We start from the raw sequence: 26,206 nt of genomic DNA on the forward strand, positions 1-26,206 counted from the left end.
TAGAAATTATCATAGTTTTATTATCTTTATCCACATTTCTGCCATGTTCCTTCATTCCTAGGGCTCTGGACTCATAACTGGAAGGTTATGGCTTCAAATCCCAGGTGGGGCAGTGCTGTTGTATCCTTGAGCAAGGTACTTCACTTCGATTTCTCTAGTAAAATGCCCAGCTGTATAAATGGGTGCGTCTGCTAAATGACAAGTAATGTAATGTAATGTAATGAGCAGCCTGCTGACAATGACGTGACCTTGCCAAAGAACATGTTACATGTTGGTGTTGGTTATGGGGTGGCAGTATACCTTGGGGGGTGGTTGTAGAGGAGGGCTTGGCTGTAGTGCTGAATATGAAGGTGGTGGTGGGGGCAGCAGTGGTGCTGGCGCAGGGGCTGATCTCACGATGGATGGTCCCATTGGCACCACAGATGGCACTGATGCAGCCCCCGATGCCATCTGTGGTGCTGTAGATCACAGCATTCATTGGGTACTCCTGGCCCTGGTACACACACCAGCACTCTGCGGACAGACAATCAGGACACTCAGGAGCTACAGATTCTAACCAAAGCTGTGGGTGGCCTTCATGTTATGAGAAGGAGCTGCATACAGTGGCTTCACAGTAGACAGGAGAATGTAGCAACATTTTCTGTCTTATACTTAAAATATGAGTGCATGAATATATGTCCACGTATATAGTACAGAAGCTATTGGAGGTAATGAGAGATGCGGCAATCCGATAATCCGTATCGATATCGGTCTGATACAGACCAAAAACACTGGATCGGATATCGGAAATAATAGATGTTGTAATCCGATATGGTCCACCGACAAATCTAGCCTGAAACTTCGCCTTAAAGGGGAACTCCACCGAAAATCCATATTTTGTCAGGTTATTCTATAAGTAGAAACATATTATGTGGAGTGAGTTTTTCATGTCCAGCTCATTCTATGTAGCAGAAATCAGAGATTGAGAAATAAACAGTGACATCACTGGGGTCCTAACTATTGAGCTGCTTTCCTGAGAGTCAATGGGGGAAATCAGAAAAGTCACGAAAATCATTAAAAAATAACATTTTATGCACGTTCGATTGGACCCATCATCCCATTTTTCCGAAAGAACCATCGGTTTGTAGTCATAAAAAGTGTATTTGACCACCCAGAACTGTCGCTATTATTGAACATGATTCTTTTATTCCAGCACCGCAGTGCGGCTACAACGCAGTGCGAACTGCGCAGGCGCGTTCTCCACAGAGCTGCACTGCGCTGGAGCCGCACGGTGGTGCGGGAGTAAAATAATCATGTTCAATAATAGCGACCTCAGAAACCTCAGTCACATAGAGGTCATAACAGTCACATTAGAGCATGGGTCCTGCAGGTTAAGGATGTGGAAAAATAATTACTTTTAATGACTTTTCATAGTCTTAATTACTGACTTTTTAATGACCCGGATCAAAGTGTTCTAGGATTATAATAGTTGCATCGACAAATTCCATACAAGCACAATCGCGACCAAACAAACAAATATATATGGATATATATTTGTTTGAGTTATATATATTGTCATATTTTAATCCAGTGTATGACACTAGAATTATATACAAATATATATATTTCGTTAACTAAATCTTGTGATTTGAATGTTGCACAGTTGTACTTTCAGTGATATTTCAGTATTAATTTTGAATGCTTAAATATATATATATATATATTTTCATTTAAAAGAGTTTCACTAAATAAAAGGAAGCAGCATTATTGCATAAGTCTTGTTATGGGCTTTGTATTTTTTCCTTTAAGGAAATAGAGAATTTGTTTCACATCATCCATACATATGGCATATTAACAGCTTAGTAGTAAACAAAAATATTGGATTGGTATCGGTATCGGCAGATATTAAAGGTTGAGGTATCGGTATCGGATCGGAAAAGAAAAAGTGGTATCGAGCCATCCCTAGTAATGAGGCTGTCTTACCTTTGTCATCAGCTGTGCAGTTTATTCCCTTCATAGAGCAATAGCTGCAAGGGGAGAGATTAGAGAAACTTAATTTCAATCCCTCCAATTGATTACTCCATCAAACTTTAAGCAGCGCTTCATGTCATGTATGAAAACAGCTGAATCTGAATTATACACCTTTTAGTAACAGACAGAGCTAAACAAAACAATACCCAGTTGAAATAATTTATGGCAGTGACCGCTCTCACCAGGACTCGCAGTTCTTGGTGGATGGCACCTTCTCTCCATTGCCATAGCGTTTCCCGTTGGCATCGAAACAACCGCACTGCCTCCTGGCCACACAGCGCATGGCGTCCTCGTCGAAGAAGGGCTTCTTGGGAGGACACTTGGGGTAGCAGCCTGTCAGGCACAGAGAGAAGGGGGAGGCTCTCAGAGGGTGTGATAGGCTGACGGGGTATTGGGTCTAAGCTCTTGCTCTGTAATGGCTGATGCTTCCTTTGATGTTCACCCCACAGAGGTTCTGAAACCGAACTCCTACCTTCCAGTCCTGGGATCTGATTGGAGCATTTCCCCGCGGGGTTCCGGCAGGTCTTCATGCAGGGAGATCCACAGGGCTGGTAGTGCCACTCACACTCACCAGGAGGGTTGTAGAAATCACAGAACAGCGCTGCAGGAGGAGGAGGAGGTGGGGGGGTTACAGCATGTGACCTTTGTATTAAACAAATCCCTTTGCATAGTTTAGTTCATGTATATTCTTAGATAAGACCCTCCCCGGCCTCTGAACTCACGGCAGATCTCGGGTGTTCTCCAGGCCACACAGACGGCCGCTGCGTTGCAGGCGGCAGCGTAGGCAGCCACGGCCGTACAGAAACACTCGCAGTCTCCCCCGCTGTCACAGGCACATGAGTCGTGCACACAGGCGTCGTAGTATGGAGTGGGGTCCACCTGCACACAGGGATGAAAAGGGAACAGCTCAGCAAATCCCCAGTGCTCACCTACAATCAACAGCAAGCCTCCCTTCTCCTCCTGTGCCCAGGTCTTAATGAGCCCCCTCATTACCCCTCACACCTGCAGAAAAAGACATGCAAGCACTGCAGTCTGCAGGTGTATTACTGTCACCCTTATCTTGGCTAAGCTGGATCCACTGTTCAGACAGGTCAGCTGACCAGCAGAGCCCATTGCTCAGCCCTGGAGGGCCGAGGGACCTGGAGGGCCTGTGCTCTGGGTACCTGGGAGTGGCAGGCTGAGAACACTGGGCTCTTGATGATGCTGCACTGCTTCTCGGCCCAGGACTGCCTGTAGGGGTTGGAGCTGCAGGGGTCTTTCCCCAGCGTGTCATCCGGGCAACTGGGGGACACTTTCCAGCTGTTTCCGAACTCCTGCGTGCTGACCACCACCTCCCGGCTCCGCGTGCTGAACTCATTGTTACCCTTGCCATCGTAGTTGCCACACAGACCACAGACCTTACCCTGGAGAGAGAAAAGGAGAGAGATAAGGGGAGATACATTACCTTAGTGTTTCCTTTCACTTAGTACTTGATGTTAATCTCAGACCTGTAGCTGTACTGATCTTTACAGTTATTTACACTGCTGTGCTGATCTTTACAGTTATTCACACTGCTGTACTGAGGTATAGAGACAGTTCTCTGCCCCTGTACTATCCACAGTGACATTCCCCCCTGTGTGGGGCTCCAGCAGGGCTGTTTACCCTGAAGGAGGGTCTGAGCTTGATGGACAGGCTGGTCTTCTTGTCCCACATGAGGATCAGGCCATTGCTGGCCTCCACCACCAGGTAGATGCCCATGTGTCTGATGCTGTAGGGCACGTCCACACCCGCCTCCCTGCGCACCGCCTCGTAGCGCCCCTCCGACAGGCGCAGCTCGGTTTGCTGCAGGGAGAGAATGAGAAGCAAAGCGTCACTCAACGCACCTGCAGACCACACACCCGGGAGTCTGTGAGAGTGACAATAACTGACAAATGCGGCTCCCTCACCCCTAGGAAGAGTTTGATGGCCTTGGAGCAGGTGGTGCCTGTGGTGCCACAGGGGATATTCTCAGTGATCACTCTGAAGGAGCCACTGTCCGGGTCGCTGCTGCAGTAGTCCTGCACACAGGGAGGCAGGGGAGGAGAGGAGAGGAGGTGAGAAACACAGCTGCTCTCGCTGGGCAGTGTCTGGGCAGCTGCACACATTAACAGGCTTCAGATATGAAGGTGTTTGTGCCACTGGGCTTTTACAAGTAGACCTTTGTAAGTTAGTGTTTGTACCGTGCAGGTAATCTTGGATAAAGACATCTGTTAAGTTATTTAATGATTATAATGATATAATATGATTATATTCCTGTCTTTCAGAGACCCGGCTGTGGAATTGAAGGAAGTTTTAATTCACAAAGATACAGGCCCAGTCAGCAGCAGCTGAGCACATCTCCTCGCCCCGTCCGCTGGGTACCTGACTGAGGGTGTATTCACAGTCCCCGTCGAAGCTGAATCTCTTCCCATCAAAGCTGATGAAGTGCCCGTCTCCATAGATGGCACAGGAGCCCTGGCACTGCGTCTCTGTGCACTGCCACTTCCTGTCACTGCAGGTGCTGGAAGGAGAGAGCAGAGTCACAACTGGCCATGATCAGAGCCATGGCAATGGAGACTGGAGATGCTTTGAGAGCAGCATCTTGCTCTGGTTTTAGGTCACACAGACATTTTGTGGCAGAAGGGGCTGGATACCCATGAAGACTTGTTGTTTGATCCCCATTTGCAAAGGCCTCAGAGGACAGTTGGCAGCTCACAGCTCAGCTCCATGAGCACAAGGCAGCTTCACAGCTGTCCAACAGCACAGGTTTATGGTTAAGAACCTACCAGGTGTTGCAGCCGACCTGGATCTTATCCCCGGGCTTGTAGTCCATCCCGTTGTGGACGCAGGGACACAGGGAGGCGGAGACACAGCGTCCGCGCCCATTGGACACCAGGCCCTCTGGACACACACAGCCCGAGACACACTGGCTGCTGAACTGTAGGGGCACAGGAAAGGGTTAGCCCACTGGCTGGCTGGCTGGAGGTGTGGCACCACACAGAGACACGAGGAGAGGCGTGTACAGGCAGGGCAGTGTGTGTACAGGGTGACAGGGCAGTGTGTGTACAGGGTGACAGGGCAGTGTGTGTACAGGGTGACAGGGCAGTGTGTGTACAGGGTGGCAGGGCAGTGTATGTACAGGCAGTGCAGTGTGTGTACAGGGTGACAGTGCAGTGTGTGTACAGGGTGACAGGGCAGTGTGTGTACAGGCAGTGCAGTGTGTGTACAGGGTGACAGTGCAGTGTGTGTACAGGTTGACAGGGCAGTGTGTGTACAGGCAGTGCAGTGTGTGTACATGGTGGCAGGACACTGTGTGTACAGGGTGGCAGTGCAGTGTGTGTACAGGGTGGCAGGGCAGTGTGTGTACAGGGTGGCAGGGCAGTGTATGTACAGGCAGTGCAGTGTGTGTACAGGGTGGCAGGACAGTGTGTGTACATGGTGGCAGGACAGTGGGTGTACAGGTTGACAGGACAGTGTGTGTACAGGCAGTGCAGTGTGTATACAGGGTGGCAGGGCAGTGTATGTACAGGCAGTGCAGTGTGTGTACAGGGTGGCAGGACAGTGTGTGTACATGGTGGCAGGACAGTGGGTGTACGTGGTGGCAGGACAGTGGGTGTACAGGCAGTGCAGTGTGTGTACAGGGTGACAGTGCAGTGTGTGTACGTGGTGGCAGGACAGTGTGTGTACAGGGTGGCAGGACAGTGTGTGTACAGGGTGGCAGGGTGAACTCACACAGTCGGTGTCTAGAGTCTGGCAGCTCTTCTGGCACTCAGACCCAGGGGAGCCTGGCTGCACCTTGGAGCAGTCCAGGAAGGACATGGGCTTCTTACACACTGCAGGACAGAGCGCAGGGTGAGAGGCTGTGACACACTGTACTTGCCTTAGTCTCAGCAGCTCCAGTGGGAGCTGAGGCACCAAGATGGGTTACAGTCTGGGTCAGTTGCAGCCCTGGACCTTCAGACCTCTTTATAACCCACGTATATTAAAAATGTAAAACAGCTTGTTTTATAATAATAATAATAACAATAACAACAACAACATTGTAGTATCACCTGGTTTCTGTGAAATGGTCCCCAGACAAGCCAATCTTCCTTTGTTGCATTTGCTGAAAAATAACACAAATGGAGCGAGCAGGTATTACTCAGACACTGAAAAGAAACAGCTTTTTACATAGTAAGCACAGAAACATGGATGTGACCATTGTCACCATGAAAATGAGCCATGCCCTGTTCTCTCCATGTGAGCAGGAAACATACATCCAACAGTGACCAGAGGGACCTGAAAACGGACTGTGCAACCACCCTGTGCAGCACATCTATAGTGTATCAATATTAAGCTGTAAGAGAGATGGGCCTGGACTGGACCTACCACAGCACCCCGTTCCTGGTGACTGTCTCCCCGGCTGGCACCGCCGCCCCCTCACTGTAGCACGAGCACTGGCTAGGCAGGACGCACTTGCCCTCCTCATCCATGTAGGTCCCCTCGGCACAGCCACAGCCATCCACAGGCACGAACTGGACCTGGCAGGTGTGGTCCGCCTCGCTGAGGGAGCGGCAGGTGCGCTGGCAGCTGGTCATGCTGTACCCATAGACCAGGGTCTTTGGGCAGCTGCTGGAGTATTTGGCTGATGGGTGGGAGAAGCAGGGTTTCAGCACAGACACCTTCAGTCCACTGTCCCTGAAACCCCACAGACTTCTGACGCCTGAAGACACCTACTGCAGATACTGGATCTCCAGCCGTCCAGTGTGACACCCTTCGCAGCGCAGGCATGGACATAGGAGGAGACGGCAGCGCACATGCAGTCCTCGCTCTTCTCACAGTTGCAGCTGTCGTACAGGCAGTTCTGGGGAGAGCACAGAGAGGCGTGAGCGGCCAGTGGGGATGTGTGTCTCTCAGTGAATAACAAGTGAATGTAAGTGCTGACACAGGCAGACGCTCCAGTACCACTTCGTAGGCCGGAGGCGGGATGGTGGCGTGGCAGCCAGCGAAGGGCCCTGTGGGGCTGGACAGCAGGGAGCACCAGTGCTTGGCGAATTGCTCTGTGACAGGAGAGATTGAAGCTGAGTGAGAGCCATCGGCACACAGACAGACAGAGCACCGGGCCGGCTGACAGACGCCCTGCTGAGCCAGAGAGAGACAGAGTACGGGGCCTGCTGACAGACCCCGGCCCACTCTGCACACTCCATGTGCTCAGTAAGACGCAGTCACAGATATCTTTGCAGTATCGCCAGTTTCATGGCATTGATAGGCAGAGCCTGCAGGTAATAATAGTGACTGATTGCAGCACACCCGCCTACTGGAGGACTTGACCTTTGACCTGTTGATGTTAATTGTTAATTGGGACTAGTCCTCTTGCTGAGGTGAGGCTGGGGCTGCACAGGGACTCATCCCACGCTGTCAAACATGCTGCTCTGCCCTCACACACCCAGCTGTCTGGGTGGGATCTCAGGGAGATGGCATATTAGCTGCAAAATCAACAAACCAGGCTGTACCAGTCAGCTGTACACCAACATTGGCCCAACACTGAGCCAGTTGTGCAGATGGATCTCTCACCATTCTCCGCACTGAGGCTGCAGGGGTTCTGCAGGCTGTCCATCACATCCGGGCAGCTGGCTCTGCTCTTCCAGGTGTTGGCGAAGGCTGCGGCTGTTCCCTCCACTACCCCCCCCTGGGCCTTGAAATCGTCAATCTGGACGTCATTGAAATCCCCACAGAGACCTGGGACACACGGCACAGAGACACTGTTAGGGGCTGAGGGGGGAGAAGAGAGAGGGAGAGGGAGGGAGAGGCAGAGACGGACAGTGGTGGGATGGAGGGGAGGGAGTGGTGATATGGACATGATGGGGATAAGTAACAGAAAAGAAGGAGAAATTTAAGAGAAGGAGGAAGTGGGAATGGAGAGAAAGAGGAAGGGAGAAATGGGATGAAGAGAAGGAGGAAGGGACAGTGTGTTCAACGGAGGCCTGAACTCGGGGTGTCTGTCCAGCCTGTCTCAGAGGAGAGGAGCTACTCACCGCAGGTGTGGCCCTTGTACATGGGGTCAGCCGTCACGTACAGCTGCATGAGTGGAGACAGCTGGACCTGCAGCTGCAGCCCGAACGAGGTGTGGACCACCGTGTAGAAGGAGGATGGGCTGAAGATGGTGAAGTTATCTGACGGGAGCACAGACAGACAGACAGATCAGCACACTGACAGACACAGACCGAGGGAGGCCTGAGATCGCTGTTCTGAAGGGGAACCTGCAGGCAGCGCAGCACTGTGGATCCCCCTCTGCACAGCTCACTGACCCACTGGCCCCACTGGCCCATGGGAATGGAGACTGGAGGCCAGACGGGGGCAGAGTGGCCTCCTTCATATCGTTAGATTTACTTCTGAAGTGTAATAGCACAGTGATCGTGAAGTTTACAAGGGAAGGAGGAAGTGAAACTCACTGGTGCTCAGAGGGAGCTGAGCTGCGATGCCATTGACTTGCACTGAACCACTGGCACTGAGGGCAATGACCTGCAGGGGCACAGACACAAGGGTCACACACTCCAGACCCGCCACAGCATGGAGTCCCTCAATTAACAATTGTAATAATGAGATAAGTGAGATATGTAATGTCTCTGTCCCCGCACAGAAGGTGGCCTGACTCTCGGGCCTCACCGTGTTTTTCTGGGCGATGGACAGGGTGATGGATTTCAGGCAAGTCTCTGTCTCTGTCAGCCCACATCTCATGATCTCGGCTGCGACGGTGAACTGGTTGCCATAGCAATCCTGCAAATCGCAGACAGCAGGTTACACTGGCACTGAGCAGATGGGACGGCACGGATACAGACATTTTGGAAGACTGTCTGCAGTTTGTTGGAGACAGAAAAAGTGTATCATGTATCATGTGTAGGGGTGTAACGATTCTCCAAATCCTCGATTCGATTTGATAGGTCACAATTCGATAATTTTCGATTATCTACATTTTTATTTTCAGTGCTGACTACAACGCTGTTAAGACTATGGCCCTGTTTTATAAATAAAAAAACACTTGCTTTTTATTAAAACAACTTTTATTTGAATAAAATATAAAAATAGAAATATAGAACATTTAAATTAACACTAAAACATTAACAACTATCAAAAATAGAACACTTACAACAATAACAATGCAACATTTTTTGAATTGGTGGCAACTATGTCCAGCACTTGTTGCCTATTTTAATATAACTATTTACACCTTGGCATATATTTGGAAATGCACTATACCCTACTCTTTCAAATTCTTCTTTAAAAAATGTGAATGTCCACATTCTCTGGAGAGAGGGCTGACCTTTGAGCAGTCACAATGTCCCCAGCTGTTGTCAAGGCAATTAATTCAGCATTGCTCAGGTCCATCTCAATGTGTGCTTTTGTAGTATCATACAGCTCGGACAACATGTTTGTACTAAAATACGGTCTGCTTGGGACTTGATAGCGAGATTCTAGAACGCTCATTAATTGCTGAAATCCTGTGTTTTCCACCACCGAAAAAGGTTGCAGATCCATTGCCATTAACTTTGCTATTGCATTTGATATTTCTTTGGCACGAGTACAGTTTATTGGTAGTTTGTAGCTGGGATAGTAGGTTGAGTGAGTGTTTTCTTTCCACTTATATCAATTTCTTTGTGATGCCTCCGCATATGACGTGCCATGTTTGATGTGTTACCGGAGGCAGAGTACGACACCCGCATGTAGCAAACACGGCAAACTGTAGTGTTCTTATCAATGTCTCGAACATTGTTCTCATAACTCATCGGGAATGCAAAATGTTGCCATACTGCTAATTTAAAAGAAGCAGGGGGCATCTTAAGCTCAATAGTTTCACCTCCTGCTCCCGAAGCAGCCATCGTATTTTCTAGAAAAGTGAATGTGTGCGCCCACTGCGCCTGTGCCTTATTTAGTCACTAGGCAAAGACATGGAGGGTGCGGGGGGAGTAGCAAATTAGCACGGATCTATTTTGTCAATGACTGCATACAAAAAGTAGCTTACTAAGTAACGACTCTTCCAGAGTTAAATATATAAAAGGCCTGCAGGTATAGAGCGGTATAGTTGCTTTTAACAGTTTTGTGTAATGCCAACTCCTTTACATGAACCGTACACGATCAGTTGCATGGATATGGTGGATATGGTAACAGCTGGCCACAAATCAATGACATGAGGTCATTTAATCACAGAATCGCGAACTACTTTAAAATTTCGCAGTTCAAAATCAAACCTAATAATTTTTGAACTAGAATTGAAATTTTTACACCCCTAATCATGTGTGAGCATTTGAAAGCAGCAAGGACATCCCCTACTCACCTTGGAGAGGACGTATGAGCAGTCTCCATGGAAGGGGAAGCGTTTCCCATCGTAGGAGGTGATGTGGGAGCCTCCCTCTACAGAGCAGGTCCCCGGGCAGTCCAGCTCTTGGCAGCTCCACTGGCCTCCAGCGCAGGTGCTGCACAGACAGACGGACAGACGAACAGACAGTCAGGGCCCGGGCAGTGGTCAGACATGGCGCTGTGTGAGCTGTGCCTCAGGGAGGAGGTGTGTGTGTCGCGCCGTACCAGATGCGGCATTCGCCAGAGTGGGACTGGCCTGGGGAGAAGGCTGTGCCGTTGTGGGAGCAGGGGCACTTCAGCAGCGGCACACAGCCCTTATCCGTGATGTCGTCCAGCACAGTGCCTGTCAGAGAGGAGACGAGCAGTGGGGGTTAGTGAGGCGTGGGGCCTGTGGGGCCCGTGCGGGTGTGCCGTTTTGTGGTGGTAACGAACACAAGAGCCTCCTACCTGGGGGGCAGAAGCAGCCGTCGGTGCAGCGAGCTTTGCACAGCTGTGAGCTGACTGGGTTGGAGCAAGTGTTGATGCAGGGGCTGCCACACTCACTGTACACCAGGCTGCGCGGGCATGTCTTCTCTGCAAACCAGGAACAAATACATAACAACACTGACACACACTAAACCGCACTGCTCAGGACCCCTCTGGGTCTCTGCTCTCCATCCCTCTGCCGGACCGACCCTCCGACTGTGTGCAGCGTCAGCCTGAAGTTGTGTGGCCATCCATCATCAGTTACTGAGAGGGTCAGCTCTATCTGTCAACCCCCCCATCGCTCAGTAGGCCAGTGCAGAGAGTGACGGTGAGCCCAGGGGCTGTTATGCTGTCATTTCTCTGTGTGATGTGAGACAGTGAGGCCGCGTGACAGTGGGACAGGAAGACATGTTGCAGACTTACGGCAGAAGTCGGGGGTCCTCCAGTTCTGGGGCCGTCCCCCAGCGCGAGTGCACTGCCGGGAGTACTCGGCCACGGTGCTGCACAGGCACTGGGCGCGGCTTTCCTGCACACACTCACACACATCCTGCTCGCAGGCCTGCGCTAACGCAGCCACAGACACCAGTCCTGCGCAGGAGACGAAGGCTGGGCTGGACAGCACCTGCTCACAGACGGCTCTCTGCAATAACACAAGAGACACACACAGACACAGTGTAACTGGCGGGTATTGCAGCAGGCTCTCCTGCAATCCACAGTATTATTTTTATTATTTTTTATTATTTTTATTTCTTGGCAGACGCCCTTATCACAGTATCTACTCTGCTACCCTGGCAGCCTCTGAGACAGGCCCTCCTTGCCGGAGGTTGTTGATTTGAGCTCTGGAGTTTATTTGCTGTGTCTAAACCATCTGTCTGTCTTGTTTATTTAGCTCTTAAACATTCACAGCATATTTTAGTGATGAAAGCAATGAAAGAGGTTGTGAAGAATAAGGCTGTGGGTCGGGCCTGGGCTGGGGAGCTGGGAGCTCTGATCCAATGCCATATCCAGGATATTCACAGCCTCGTCTCCAAACGACTAACACATACACACACACACTCACACTCACGCACTCACACACTCACACTCACACACACACACACAGGGACCAGCTCACCGCCTCAGCACAGTCGTCCTTCTTGGTGACAGGAGCCGGGTCTTCACAGAGCTCTGTTGGCCCGTCCAGTTTCTGCAGGTTACCGAACTGCAGGGGGCTGACTGTCACACCTGGACACACAGAGCTGAGGTCACTGCACTGAAACAGCAGGTAACCAGAGAGAGACGGAGAGAGAAAGAGGGCGAGGAAGTGAGGGAGAGAGACACAGAAAGAGAGAAAGGAAGAAAGACGGAGAGAGAGACAGAGCGTATGTCTTCACATGGGCCTGTGTTTGGCTTCTGTCCACCCACCGGTGTCGGTGACTCTGTCGTTGTCCTGGATTCCGTTGAAGTCTCCACACAGCCCGCAGGTCTGGTTCATGTACTTGTCATCAATCTCCACCTGCAGTTCAGAATGGGAAAAACAAGACATTTTTGAGGAAAAGCATTTGTGGTAAAACCTTAGCATATCCTTCACTAGTGACTTAATGTCAAACTTGCATTTTAAAACACAAAGTTCACGTTAATCAGAGGCTGAGATTAAAGCAGCTGGAGTTAGAGCTGGTAAAGGAGAGGGGAGGCAGAGAGCTGGGTTTGTGCCTGACGGGACTCTGACAGTGCAGTGTGGGCCTGACGGGACTCTGGCAGTGCAGTGTGGGTCAGACGAGACTCTGACAAGACCCTGATGTGACTCTGCGTACCGAGAGAGAGTTGTCATCCTTCCACTGCAGCTCCAGCCCCAACCTGGCGGTGACCTTCAGGGTGTCTCCACTCTTCTCAACTAGAATCCCAGCCTGGATAAACGGCAGCAGCACCCTGACACACACAGAGATACAGGTCAGAACCACACAGACACACACAGAGATACAGGTCAGGACCACACTGACACACACAGGGGTACAGGTCAGAACCACTTTGAGACAGACCGTACAGAGTCATACTGACAGATGCAGGGACAGATATTAAGGAAGACAGTATTGTGTACATGTACAGCATGCTTTTCCCTCTTGTACAGTCAGTGCCACAAACAGCTGAAGTTAAACTTCATTTAAAGCTGAAAGTGAGGGAGAAAATGTGATGTGAATGGTTTAAATGGTTTGAAAATCAGCAATGACATTCTAATAAACTAAAACATCAAAAGCCTGGTGCTCCTAACTGGCACTATCACAAACATCCTCCAACTAGTGTTGAGGTGCTGGGAGACTCACAGCTGCCCGTTGACCAGGACGCCGTCCTGGCGCAGCTCCAGCACGGTGCCGTCCAGCTTGGCGGTGACGAGGCGGATGGCGGCGGCGCTGCGGCGCAGCTGGATGTTGAAGTCCTCATAGGCAGCGCGGCAGTGAGAGGCCAGCACGTAGTTACAGGAGCCCGGGAACTGGAACAGCTCCCCGTCAAACATGCGGTAGTGCTGCGCCCCCCAGGTACTGCACACGCGCCGCGGATGAGCTGCACACACACACACACAGGTCACACACCTGGGCTGGGTCTGCACTGACACACTGGACTGGTACACACACACACACACCACACACAGCAAGCATACTCTGCTCCAGGGGAGCCACAGTCCTGCAGGCTGGTATTTCACATTCTTACTCTAGACATTGGCAATTTCCACTACCCTATTTTCTGGTTTGTCACAATGCAAATCTGTGAGTAAATCATGAAATACTCTCCACGGCTCAGTCACTCTGACTTGCTGTGTTCTCCCTTAATCTTTTGGTCTTTGGCGTAATGCCTGACAGCGCAACTCAGTCTGCCCTGTCTGTGGGCCTGAGTGACCTGACTGCAGCTGTGTGGGAAGAGCTGTGCAGCACAGGAGCGACCAGCCTGGGGCTGTGCGGGTAGCGCTGTCTGGCAGTTTGCTGCTGACAAAGTGAAACAATTTGAAAGAGTAAGAGCCCAGTGTACTCACAGGACACAGTCTGGACGGTGGTACGCTGAGGGAGCAGGGAGGCCTGGTTCACAGTGACAATGGAGGGGATGGTTGGCAGACCTAGACACAGACAGGGATCAAAGCTCATGTTCAATCAATCAGCCCTTCACCTCCACAGGGCAAACTCACGACAGGAGGTGGGAAAGTGTCATGACTGCATTACAGTTTGTCTTTCACCGGTTTACTCAGTCCTCTTAGTAAAGTGTACTGCAGTGAAGCCATGGGGATGTGTAAGAAAGCACAGAAAGCAAGAGAGGACCAATGTGGTAATGATTACACAAACTGGTACCCACAGCACACAGTGCAAATATACTGCACCAGGGTCAGTTCCTTCATATATGACTATCTTTACATAAAGGTTTCCTGAGATCAGGGACTAACGAAGAGAGAGTGAGGCTGCATATGGACCATGGAGCACTTACTGTCTTGTGCAGAGCTGCAGGCAGCTGAGAGCGCAGTCCAGACCAGCAGCCACGTGGGAATCCTTCTAGGCGTGCCCATGGTTGCCTGTGTTTCTCACAGGTCCGTTCAGCAAGGTACTGTCACCTGGGCTCGGGCTCAGGCTCTTATACCCGGGGAGGCGAGGTGGGGTGGGAAAATGGGGCTGTGGCTTTAGGGCTTACCTTCCTCTCGGTAAACAGAATTACAACGTTTGTGCAGAAACTGGATTTCACTGAGCCATGTTTGAATACGGAAATTAATCTTTCTTTTTTGGTCTTCACCCCCTCCTTCCTTTTGTTCTAAAATGACTTAACCCAGCAATTAGGGTGACGTGATATTTGCGTTTAGCATTTCTGGACATATTGAATTGTGCACCTTGATTAAGTAGGATAAGCCAAAGAAGACCATACAAGCTGTCGTCATCCATGCAACATTCTATGACAGCTGACGCCGCAGTTAGGAGCAACTACACCTGCATGTCAAGGCCGATAAAGTGGCTCCTGGGGTTGACCTATCGTGGGCCAGGCACCGGGTGCCACAAATGCACCAGACAGAAATGTATTATGTAGGGAAGAAAGCCAGGTGGGAACATATGAAAAATGAGTGCAGTTTCTGCTATATAGAGTTTGAATGTGAAACCCCTGGATTGCCCCTCACTGTGTGACCTTCTGGATAGATCAGCATCGCTGTTCCCTGGAGCTCAGTGTGCTTGTGGGGGCTACATGCATCAGGACAGGTGAGGACCCCCAGCCCAGCCCAGCCCAGTGCCTGTTGGCTTAACAGCTCAGCTCTGAACTCCCTCCTGAGTGACTCCACGGGATACAGGATCTCTCTGCTCCTCCTGGAGGTGCGCTGTAAGAGGATTACTTGGAGGCAGGGCATGCGGACAGAGCCTGATAAACAGGGATGTTTGCACCCAGTCTTAGGGATTTCACATTGACTTTTAAAATGTGTTTTTCTGTTAATTTATTTTTTTTATCAGAAGAGCACAATAAAGGAATATGAGAACTGGTTCTCACATGTTCACAGGGGCCTCATCCAGACTTGGAAAGACTACTTAAAAATCCTACTCAAGTAGAAGTACTGTTACTTTGATGAAATGTTACTCAAGTAGAAGTAAAAGAACTGGTATAAAAAACTACTCAAGTAAAAGTAAAAAGTAGCTCATTTAAAAAGTACTTGGAGCTATGTAACAATAAATTAATGGTTCTACTGATTTAAAAGTTTATAAATCACCCTTAATAAAGTGTCTAAATCTAAGTGCATAGAAATATTATAAAGAATATTAAAAATAAATTAACAGCAATAAAGACATGGAGAGCATTATTAACAATTAACTGATTAACTCTATTTGCTTTGCAATTATATTGTTAATCAATTTCTTCACAGTAATTGGCAATCATGAAGTAATTTCTATTTTATTCCATTTCAATATTAAAGTAGTATTGTGCATTTTTTTGCTGTAGATAAGGTTTGTTTAGTTTTGAAAGTAAATTAACCAATCAAATGAGAAAGGGCATGGCTCTTTGTTGTCAATGCAGAAAGTGGTATCATGGAGCTTGCCTTTCAACAAACACCAAAGTATTTCATTTGTGAGACCTGCTTATAAATCAAAATATTTCTGTTTTGTGAAAACAATCCTATTATGCTTTCAATGCATGTTTGGTATTCCAGGCCTGTCATTCCATGGAAAGCAGCTGTCATTCCATGTCATTCCACTTTTATCTTTCATATAATTGTAAAGAAAGCATATTCAGGATTTTAGGATTCCTGTGTGGGATTTGTAGATATTGACCGCCCTTCTGTTTTCCCCACTGTAGTCAATGGGCATTCCGCTTTGTCATTCGTTTTAGTCTGTCCCATGTATTTTGCAGAAACATCTCTTTCCAAAGAGCAAATTACTATTAAGTACGGGTTTGTAATTTGTGATATTATCTGATATTTCGTCAACATTGCTGTATTCATTGTGATCGTGTGAATGTTCACCATTTCAGAGATCAGTGCTATGCTGATTGGCTAAAAGTGATATATATGTTTTGATATAAATCATGTCAAGTGTTGCCTTTTGGAAAAAAAAAAAAACAGTTTTTAACATTGGGATTACAAGACATATAACTCATTTTAGATTAAACTGTGTATACTTCATGAAAAGTGTACTCTCTAGGAGTATATCCATTGCAATAACTTGAATTATGTGTGGAATTGGCTTTCATCATGTTTTGCCACAAAGCTCTTCAAATATTTGCTCAGGAGTCTAACAATTTCACAAATTTTCAATGTGGTTCAATTTTCGATTTTACTTGTTATTTTCTTCACACGGATGGACTTTAAGTAGTTCTAGATTTGCATGAACAATTTTTCTGGAGCCGTCATGATTGAATTCAAAGGAATGTTAGAAAGACTTGCTGAGCCGATCAGAAGACAGGCAGACATGATCAAAACGTGCACTTATACATAAACAAGAAAAATAACAATAAAACAACCTTACACAATGCATTTTATGAATTGGTATGCACATATCTTAGCAGACATATACAAAGGGGCAGACATATACAATGGGAGCTCTGACAATGGCAGATGTTCCTCAAAGGAAAGAAAACCAAGGGAACCTGCTAGTAGGAAAGTCCTGAAATGTTTGTACCTCAACGCCAGGAGTATAAGGAACAAGATGTTAGACTTGGAAGCCACAGTGCTGGCATGTGACTATGATGTTGTAGGAGTGACAGAAACATGGATTACAGAAAATGATGGGGATGTATACAAGCTGAAAGGATACACACAGTTTAGGAGAGACAGGCAAAAATCGAAGAGGTGGTGGGGTAGCATTATATGTCAAAAATGACATTGAGGCAGAAGAACTCAAATTAGATTATTCTAATGAAAGAGAATCTTTGTGGGTTAAACTTTTGAAAAAGAGATCCAGAGGATTAGTGGTAGGAGTGTGTTACAGACCACCCAACTCGATATTCAGAAAGATGTTGCATTGTACAGTGTAATCAGGACTGCATGTAGCAAGGATGTGCTGTTATAATGGGGGATTTCAATTTCCCAAACATAGACTGGGAAAGCCCAGCTGGGACTACAGTGAGGGAAAAAGTATTTGATCCCCTGCTGATTTTGTACGTTTGCCCACTGACAAAGAAATGATCAGTCTATAATTTTAATGGTAGGTGTATTTTAACATTGAGAGACAGAATAACAACAACAAAATCCAGAAAAACACATTTCAAAAAAGTTATAAATTGATTTGCATGTTAATGAGGGAAATAAGTATTTGATCTCCTATCAAACAGCAAGATTTCTGGCACCCAGGTGTCTTTTATACAGGTCCACAGAAGCAATCAATCAATCAGATTCCAAACTCTCCACCATGGCGAGACCAAAGAGCTGTCCAAGGATGTCAGGGACAAGACTGTCGACCTACACAAGGCTGGAATGGGCTACAAGACCATCGCCAAGCAGCTTGGTGAGAAGGTGACAACAGTTGGTGTGATTATTCGCAAATGGAAGAAACACAAAATAACTGTCTCCCTCGGTCTGGGGCTCCATGCAAGATCTCACCTCGTGGAGTTTCAATGATCATGAGAACGGTGAGGAATCAACACAGAACTACATGGGAGGATCTTGTTAATGATCTCAAGGCAGCTGGGACCATAGTCACCAAGAAAACAATTGGTAACACACTACGCCGTGAAGGACTGAAATCCTGCAGCGCCCGCAAGGTCCCCCTGCTCAAGAAAGCACATGTACAGGTCCGTCTGAAGTTTGCCGATGAACATCTGAATGATTCAGAGGAGAACTGGGTGAAGGTGTTGTGGTCAGATGAGACCAAAATCGAGCTCTTTGGCATCAACTCAACTCGCCATGTTTGGAGGAGGAGGAATGCTGCCTATGACCCCAAGAACACCATCCCCACCATCAAACATGGAGGTGGAAACATTATGCTTTGGGGGTGTTTTTCTGCTAAGGGGACAGGACAACTGCACCACATCAAAGGGACGATGGACGCGGCCATGTACCATCAAATCTTGGGTGAGAACCTCAGCCTTCCCTCAGCCAGGGCATTGAAAATGGGTCGTGGGTGGGTATTCCAGCATGACAATGACCCAAAACACACAGCCAAGGCAACAAGGAGTGGCTCAAGAAGAAGCACATTATGGTCCTGGAGTGGCCTAGCCAGTCTCCAGTCCTTAATCCCATAGCAAATCTGTGGAGGGAGCTGAAGGTTCGAGTTGCCAAACGCCAGCCTCGAAACCTTAATGACTTGGAGAGGATCTTCAAAGAGGAGTGGGACAAAATCCCTCCTGAGATGTGTGCAAACCTGGTGGCCAACTACAAGAAACGTCTGACCTCTGTGATTGCCAACAAGGGTTTTGCCACCAAGTACTAAGTCGAAGGGGTCAAATACTTATTTCACTCATTAACATGCAAATCAATGTATAACTTTTTGAAATGCGTTTTTCTGGATTTTGTTGTTGTTATTCTGTCTCTCAATGTTAAAATACACCTACCATTAAAATTATAGACTGATCATTTCTTTGTCAGTGGGCAAACGTACAAAATCAGCAGGGGATCAAATACTTTTTTCCCTCACTGTACATAAGCAGAAATATAAATGGTTGAGATTGGTAAATGACTGCTTTCTAACTCAGTTTGTCAGGGAACCAACCAGGGAGAGTGCATGCATTGACTTGATCTTTTCAAATGACCAAGATATTGTCAGAGGGACACGAGTTAGATAACCAATGGCAAACTGTGATCACAAAATGGTTAGCTTTGAGGCATACTTTCATATTCCATATTTGTGGCAAATGTTCTAAATGAGTATTTTCACAGAGATTTTTACAAAATAAAAAACAGATAACATGCCACAGGTTAACAATCAGTCCAGTCAAACCCTAAGAGAGATCAGGATAAATGAGGAGGAGGTACTAAAGGGACTAGCAGAATTAAAAACAAACAAATCACCTGGGCCAGATGGGATATTTCCAACAATACTTAAAGAAATTAGGGAAATTATTTATAGGCTGCTAATTCAATTTTTCCAAATGACACTTAGAACAGGGGATGTGCCAACTGACTGGAAGACAACAAATGTCATACCAATCCACAAGAAAGGGGACAAAACTGAGCCAGGACCTGTAAAATGTTGGAAAAATTATTAGACAGAAAATAGAGGAGCATCTTAATGAAAACCATATTCTTGGAGATAGTCAACATGGGTTTAGATGAGGCAGATCATGTCTTACTAATTTATTAGAATTTTTTGAACATGCAACTGCAGCTGTAGATCATGTGAAAGCATATGATATGATATACTTAGATTTTCAAAAAGCTTTTGATAAGGTTCCACACCAAAGACTGATCCTCAAATTGGAAGCTGTAGGCATTCAGGGTAATGTAAGTAGATGGATTATGAACTGGTTGATGTATAGGAAACAGAGGGTATCGATTAGAGGAGTCGCTTCTTACTGGAGTGAGGTTGTTAGTGGAGTTCCACAGGGATCAGTACTAGGGTCTGTGCTTTTTCTAATCTATATTAATGATCTGGACTCTGGAATAGTTAGCAACCTATCAAATTTGCAGATGATACTAAAATAGGTGGCTCAGCAGATACAATCTCGGCAGCACAGGCTATTCAAAGGGACTTAGATAATATTCAGTTGTGGGCCGACACCTGGCAGATGAACTTCAATGTGGAGAAGTGCAAGATAATACATGCAGGTAACAAAAATGTCCACTATAATTACACTATGGGAGGAATAGAACTAGAAGAAGTAACGCATGAGAAAGACCTAGGAGTATACGTGGACTCCTGACTTTCCCCATCCAAACAATGTGGGGAAGCAATAAAAAAGGAAAACAGGATGTTAGGGTATATTGTCAAAAGTGTAGAATTGAGAACAAGGGCAGTGATGTTCAGACTGTACAATGCACTAGTTAGAGCTCATCTGGATACTGTGGACAGTTCTGGGCTCCACACTTCAAAGCATTCAAGATGGAAAACAGGAGACACTTCTTCACACAGAGTTGTTACAATTTGGAACAAAATCACCAGGGATGTGGTTGAAGCTGAAAATTTGGGAACATTCAAAAATTTGATGGATAGTATCCTTGGATCACTTAGTTATTAATGGACACCAAATGAGCATGATGGGTCCAATAGCCTGCCATGTTCTAATTAAATATTACATAGCCTATAGCAGTGGTTCTCAAAGTTTTTGAACCAAGTACCACCCCTGATCAAACCAAAGCATCCAAGTATCACCCACAAGTCACCTTCTCATAGGAACCACAGAAAATCACAATGTCCAACATGAGTCCACGCATGCACATGCACTAATAACAAAATTAGCACTGAGCACTTACCATTTTAGTGAGAGGGGTGAGCCTGTTTAGCCGAGGAGAGAAAGCCTTGCAATGTCAGGGATGAGGGCAGTGAGCTTCAAATGGCTCAGCATCCATTTTGTTGCGATACTTTGTCTTGATTGCAGTGAGAGCAGAGAAACCTTTCTGGTAAATATAGGTAGTAGCAAAAGACATCAAAAACCCTACACCCTAATGAGAGGGCTGGGTAGTCACTCTGTCTTTGGATCCAGAAGTTCAACAGTGACAGTTGTTTCAATTCTGACATCAAAGTCTCATCAGATGTTAACTCGAGCAACTCTCCTGTTCAGTACAGGACAGATCCTTGGGTATTCCCGTGATATCAACAGTAAAGGGGTTCCTGATCCACTTTGGTGTGGCCTCTACTGGAAAATACTCTGATAACTGTTCTTCCAATGACAAGAGGTGCACAACAATCACATCACGAACTGCAGCATCAAAAAATGTTTAATAGAGCCCCTGCAGTCCCATATTCAGCTCATTAAAATGTGAGAATATATCAGCCAGATAGGCTAAGTTTAAGAGCGATACTGAATCATCAAAGACTTACCAAAGGAGATTTCTGGTAATGCAGAAACATCTGTACCTCGGAGTGCAGTTCAAAGAGCCCCTTGATAACCACAGTGGTGGTTCTAGACCATTTCAGCTGGGGGGGCCAGGTGTCTTGTCTGCGGTGCTAAGGGTGTTGGGGGGATGGGTGCTGATGTTTTATTATCCGCGGTGCTGGTGGGGGAGGGGTGCTGACAGTTTTTTGTCCGTTGTGCTAGCGGGGGGGGGGGGGATGCTGACGGTGTTTTGTCCACAGTGATAGTTAGGTGCGAGTTGTGAGGATACAGTGCATCCGGAAAGTATTCACAGCGCTTCACTTTTTCCACATTTTGTTATGTTACAGCCTTATTCCAAAATGGATTAAATTCATTATTTTCCTCAAATTTCTACAAACAATGCCCCATAATGGCAACGTGAAAGAAGTTTGTTTGAAATCTTTGCAAATTTATTAAAAAAACAAAAACAAAAAAAGCACATGTACATTAGTATTCACAGCCTTTGCCATGACACTCAAAATTGAGCTCAGGTGCATCCTGTTTCCACTGATCATCCTTGAGATGTTTCTACAACTGGATTGGAGTCCACCTGTGGTAAATTCAGTTGATTGGACATGACTTGGAAAGGCACACACCTCTCTATACACTCACCTAAAGGATTATTAAGAACACCTGTTCAATTTCTCATTAATGCAATTATCTAACCAACCAATCACATGGCAGTTGCTTCAATGCATTTAGGGGTGTGGTCCTGGTCAAGACAATCTCCTGAACTCCAAACTGAATGTCTGAATGGGAAAGAAAGGTGATTTAAGCAATTTTGAGCGTGGCATGGTTGTTGGTGCCAGACGGGCCGGTCTGAGTATTTCACAATCTGCTCAGTTACTGGGATTTTCACGCACAACCATTTCTAGGGTTTACAAAGAATGGTGTGAAAAGGGAAAAACATCCAGTATGCGGCAGTCCTGTGTTGGTGAAAATGCCTTGTTGATGCTAGAGGTCAGAGGAGAATGGGCCGACTGATTCAAGCTGATAGAAGAGCAACTTTGACTGAAATAACCACTCATTACAACTGAGGTATGCAGCAAAGCATTTGTGAAGCCACAACATGTACAACCTTGAGGCGGATGGGCTACAACAGCAGAAGACCCCACCGGGTACCACTCATCTCCACTACAAATAGGAAAAAGAGGCTACAATTTGCACAAGCTCACCACAATTGGACAGTTGAAGACTGGAAAAATGTTGCCTGGTCTGATGAGTCTCGATTTCTGTTGAGACATTCAGATGGTAGACTCAGAATTTGGCGTAAACAGAATGAGAACATGGATCCATCATGCCTTGTTACCACTGTGCAGGCTGGTGGTGGTGGTGTAATGGTGTGGGGGATGTTTTCTTGGCACACTTTATGCCCCTTAGTGCCAATTGGGCATCGTTTAAATGCCATGGCCTACCTGAGCATTGTTTCTGACCATGTCCATCCCTTTATGACCACCATGTACCCATCCTCTGATGGCTACTTCCAGCAGGATAATGCACCATGTCACAAAGGTCGAATCATTTCAAATTGGTTTCTTGAACATGACAATGAGTTCACTGTACTAAACTGGCCCCCACAGTCACCTGATCTCAACCCAATAGAGCATCTTTGGGATGTGGTGGAACGGGAGCTTCGTGCCCTGGATGTGCATCCCACAAATCTCCATCAACTGCAAGATGCTATCCTATCAATATGGGCCAACATTTCTAAAGAATGCTTTCAGCACCTTGTTGAATCAATGCCACGTAGAATTAAGGCGAAAGGGGGTCAAACACAGTATTAGTATGGTGTTCCTAATAATCCTTTAGGTGAGTGTATAAGGTCCCACAGTTGGCAGTGCATGTCAGCGCACAAACCAAGCCAAGAAGTCCAAGGAATTGTCTGTAGACCTCCGAGACAGGATTGTATCGAGGCACAGATCTGGGGAAGGGTACAAAAAAATTCTGCAGCATTGAAGGTTCCAATGAGCGCAGTGGCCTCCATCATCCATAAATGGAAAAAGTTTGGAACCACCAGGACTCTTCCTAGAGCTGGCTGCCCGGCCAAACTGAGCTATCGGGGGAGAAGGGGCCTTAGTCAGGGAGGTGACCAAGAACCCGATGGTCACTCTGACAGAGTCTCTGTGGAGAGAGGAGAACCTTCCAGAAGAACAACCATCTCTGCAGCACTCCACCAATCAGGCCTGTATGGTATGGCCAGACGGAAGCCACTCCTCAGTAAAAGGCACATGACAGCCCGTCTGGAGTTTGCCAAAAGGCACCTGAAGGACTCTCAGCCCATGAGAGTTTGGTCTGATGAAACAAAGATTGAACTCATGTCTGGAGGAAACCAGGCACCGCTCATCACCTGGCCAATACCATCCCTACAGTAGTGGTGGTGGCAGCATCATGCTGTGGGGATGTTTTTCAGCAGCAGGAACTGGGAGACTAGTCAGGATCGAGGGAAAGATGAATTCAGCAATGTACAGAGACATCCTTGATGAAAACCTGCTCCAGAGCGCTCTGGACCTCGTCCTGTTGGAAGATGAACCTTCGCCCCAGTCTAACGACCCTAAGCACACAGCCAAGATAACAAAGGGGTGGCTACAGGACAACTCTGTGAATGTCCTTGAGTGGCCCATACTTGAACCCGATTGAACATCTCTGGATAGATCTGAAAATGGCTGTGCACCGACGCTCCCCATCCAACCTGATGGAGCTTGAGAGGTCCTGCAAAGAAGAATGGGAGAAACTGCCCAAAAATAGGTGTGCCAAGCTTGTAGCATCATACTCAAAAAGACTTGAGACTGTAATTGCTGCCAAAGGTGCTTCAACAAAGTATTGAGCAAAGGCTGTGAAAACTTATGTACATGTGCTTTTTTCGGATTTTTAATAAATTTGCAAAGATTTCAAACAAACTTCTTTCACGTTGTCATTATGGGGTATTGTTTGTAGAATTTTGAGGAAAATAATGAATTTAATCCATTTTGGAATAAGGCTGTAACATAACAAAATGTGGAAAAAGTGAAGCGCTGTGAATACTTTCCGGATGTATTGTAACTGAAGAGCCAATATTAATGTTTAATCTAAGCTGTATAATATTTTATATTAGAAATAATGACGTGTGTAGACTTGGCAAATTGGATTTATTAGTAAAAGGCCAACGAAGCAGTTGTTAAGGATACACCCTTTCTTAACTCCTCTCACTGCTTCTACTTCTGTTTATCTATGATAAGAGAACAACCCACAGATTTCTGCCATTTTGCTTAGTATCCGTTTGTAGATTTCCTGTTCTTCTCTTAAGGCTGAAGATGTTACATTATAGTGATTGATTACCTCATTGTCCATTGTTAAAGAAAACTGTAAGATCAGGCAGTTTGTATGCTGTAACAGAACAAGACATCTGCTTCCATGATGACCCCCCTCCTCAGGAAGACCACCACAAACATTACAAGGGTCAGAAACCTGACATTAAGACAACACTCTGGGAAACCTGTGACTGACCCTGACCCTGCCCACAGACCCACATGTCATGCAATGTATAAAAGCTGTTCACTTCTGTTGTACAAAGAGTCTCTGCTGAGGTAGAGAGGCTTCCATGTCAGGGCCTTCCCGGCCTGGCATGTAAAATAAAAACATGTTATCATCTGTGCATCAAGACTGGGTTCTTCAATAACCATCTCACTTCAGTATGTAGCAAAAGCTGCACATGTTCACTGCCCATTTCATTACAAAGCACACTGAACAGACAAGAATTAATTGGTCAGGCTTTGATAAAATTCACTACTTTGACAGCACAGCCTAGTGCAGATTTTAAATCCTCAGGCATTTTCTTGACTGCCTGTGCCCTGCGGTGGATGCTGCAGTGGGTCCACTTCATATCCAGCGCGACCTCTCTAATCCGTGCAACTACAGTGCTGTGTAGGCCTGTCATTGCTCTGGCACCGTCTGCACAAACTCTGACACATTTATTCCAGTCAATGCCATTCTCTTCAATAAATTCATTCAGATGCAGAAAAATATACTCCCCTGTAGTTCTTGTTGGTAGTGGCTTACAGAACAGAAAGTCCTCATGGGACATGCCCTCAAACTCATATCTAATATAAACATGTAGTGAAACTCATCCTCTCATCTTATTGCGCTCTATCAGCGTCCTTCTGATATCATCTGCCATATCAATAATTCTGCGAGTGACTGTGTCATTTGAAAGAGGCACCAGGTCAAGCTGTTTAGCAGCTTTTTCTCCACACATATGCACTTCAGCTCTTTTGCCAATGGTAAACAAAGTTCTTCACCAATTGAGTGGGGCTTACCTGCTTTAGCAATCCACAAACTAGCATGGTAAGATGCTTCTTGGGCTTTCGAACTGGAGTAGCACTGTTCCTTATTGTGGACTTGCGCTGATTCAGATCTTTTGAATTTCCTTTGATAAAAATCAACAGGCTTATCCTTCAAGGTTCCATGGTGAAGTGCCGCCTCAGATGCGCTGGCTTCATGCTCTCATTGCTGAGAATCTCACAGGCCTATAGTATTATGCAACGTGAAAGCGATTTGAAATGGCACCGTCTCTATTACAGCTGTACATCAATGCAGTAAACGCGCTTTTCAACACTACAGTGCCCTATAATATAACATAATTAGCATCGAATAGGTGACTGATCAAAGCATCGATCCAGAGACCTTGGTTTGCAATGTGATCGAGATTGAATTCTAAAGGAAAGATAGAAACTTGCTGAGCCGATCACAGGGCAGGCAGATGCTGCTGCTGGACTGGAAGACTGACTTCAAATGTTTAATTGACTGACAATCACAGTGTGATTGGCCTGTTGAATGTTGTGGGCAGGATGCTGGACATTTCAATGTATTGCTCCTTCATTTATTTGTCTGTCATCCACATTTTTTTCCTGACAGCCTATACAATTTGTACTCTGTAACAAATGCCTTTTTAAAAGTAGTGAAGTACAATACTTAACTCAAAACATAC

General features: G+C 46.7%; 1 protein-coding gene across 1 annotated transcript; it reads right to left on the bottom strand.

Moving 5' to 3' along the window:
- Window positions 1-2,373: 2,373 nt before the first annotated feature.
- LOC136748924 (mucin-2-like) lies at window positions 2,374-8,362 on the bottom strand. The gene is made up of 16 exons (XM_066702934.1): window positions 8,299-8,362; window positions 8,022-8,159; window positions 7,561-7,725; window positions 6,952-7,046; window positions 6,724-6,850; window positions 6,376-6,631; window positions 6,060-6,112; window positions 5,740-5,840; window positions 4,794-4,945; window positions 4,390-4,528; window positions 3,936-4,046; window positions 3,652-3,831; window positions 3,174-3,413; window positions 2,733-2,889; window positions 2,483-2,611; window positions 2,374-2,390 (listed from the first exon to the last, which is right to left on the bottom strand). Exons 1-16 carry the CDS (start codon window positions 8,360-8,362, stop codon window positions 2,374-2,376), a joined length of 2,124 nt encoding a protein of 707 aa, XP_066559031.1.
- Between the last annotated feature and the right edge of the window lie 17,844 nt (window positions 8,363-26,206).

This window comes from Amia ocellicauda, chromosome 4, assembly GCF_036373705.1.
Source record: "Amia ocellicauda isolate fAmiCal2 chromosome 4, fAmiCal2.hap1, whole genome shotgun sequence".
In the NCBI taxonomy this organism is placed as follows: Eukaryota; Metazoa; Chordata; class Actinopteri; order Amiiformes; family Amiidae; genus Amia; species Amia ocellicauda.

Excerpts from the sequence above, each read along its gene's own strand:
- LOC136748924 (XM_066702934.1), bottom strand. The coding sequence starts at position 8,362 with ATGAAGGAGGCCACTCTGCCCCCGTCTGGCCTCCAGTCTCCATTCCCA. Across the intron at positions 7,047-7,560 it reads CAGCCTCAGTGCGGAGAATG|AGCAATTCGCCAAGCACTGG; the intron begins GTGAGAGATCCA and ends CTCCTGTCACAG. Across the intron at positions 4,529-4,793 it reads CAGGTCGGCTGCAACACCTG|CACCTGCAGTGACAGGAAGT; the intron begins GTAGGTTCTTAA and ends CTCTCCTTCCAG.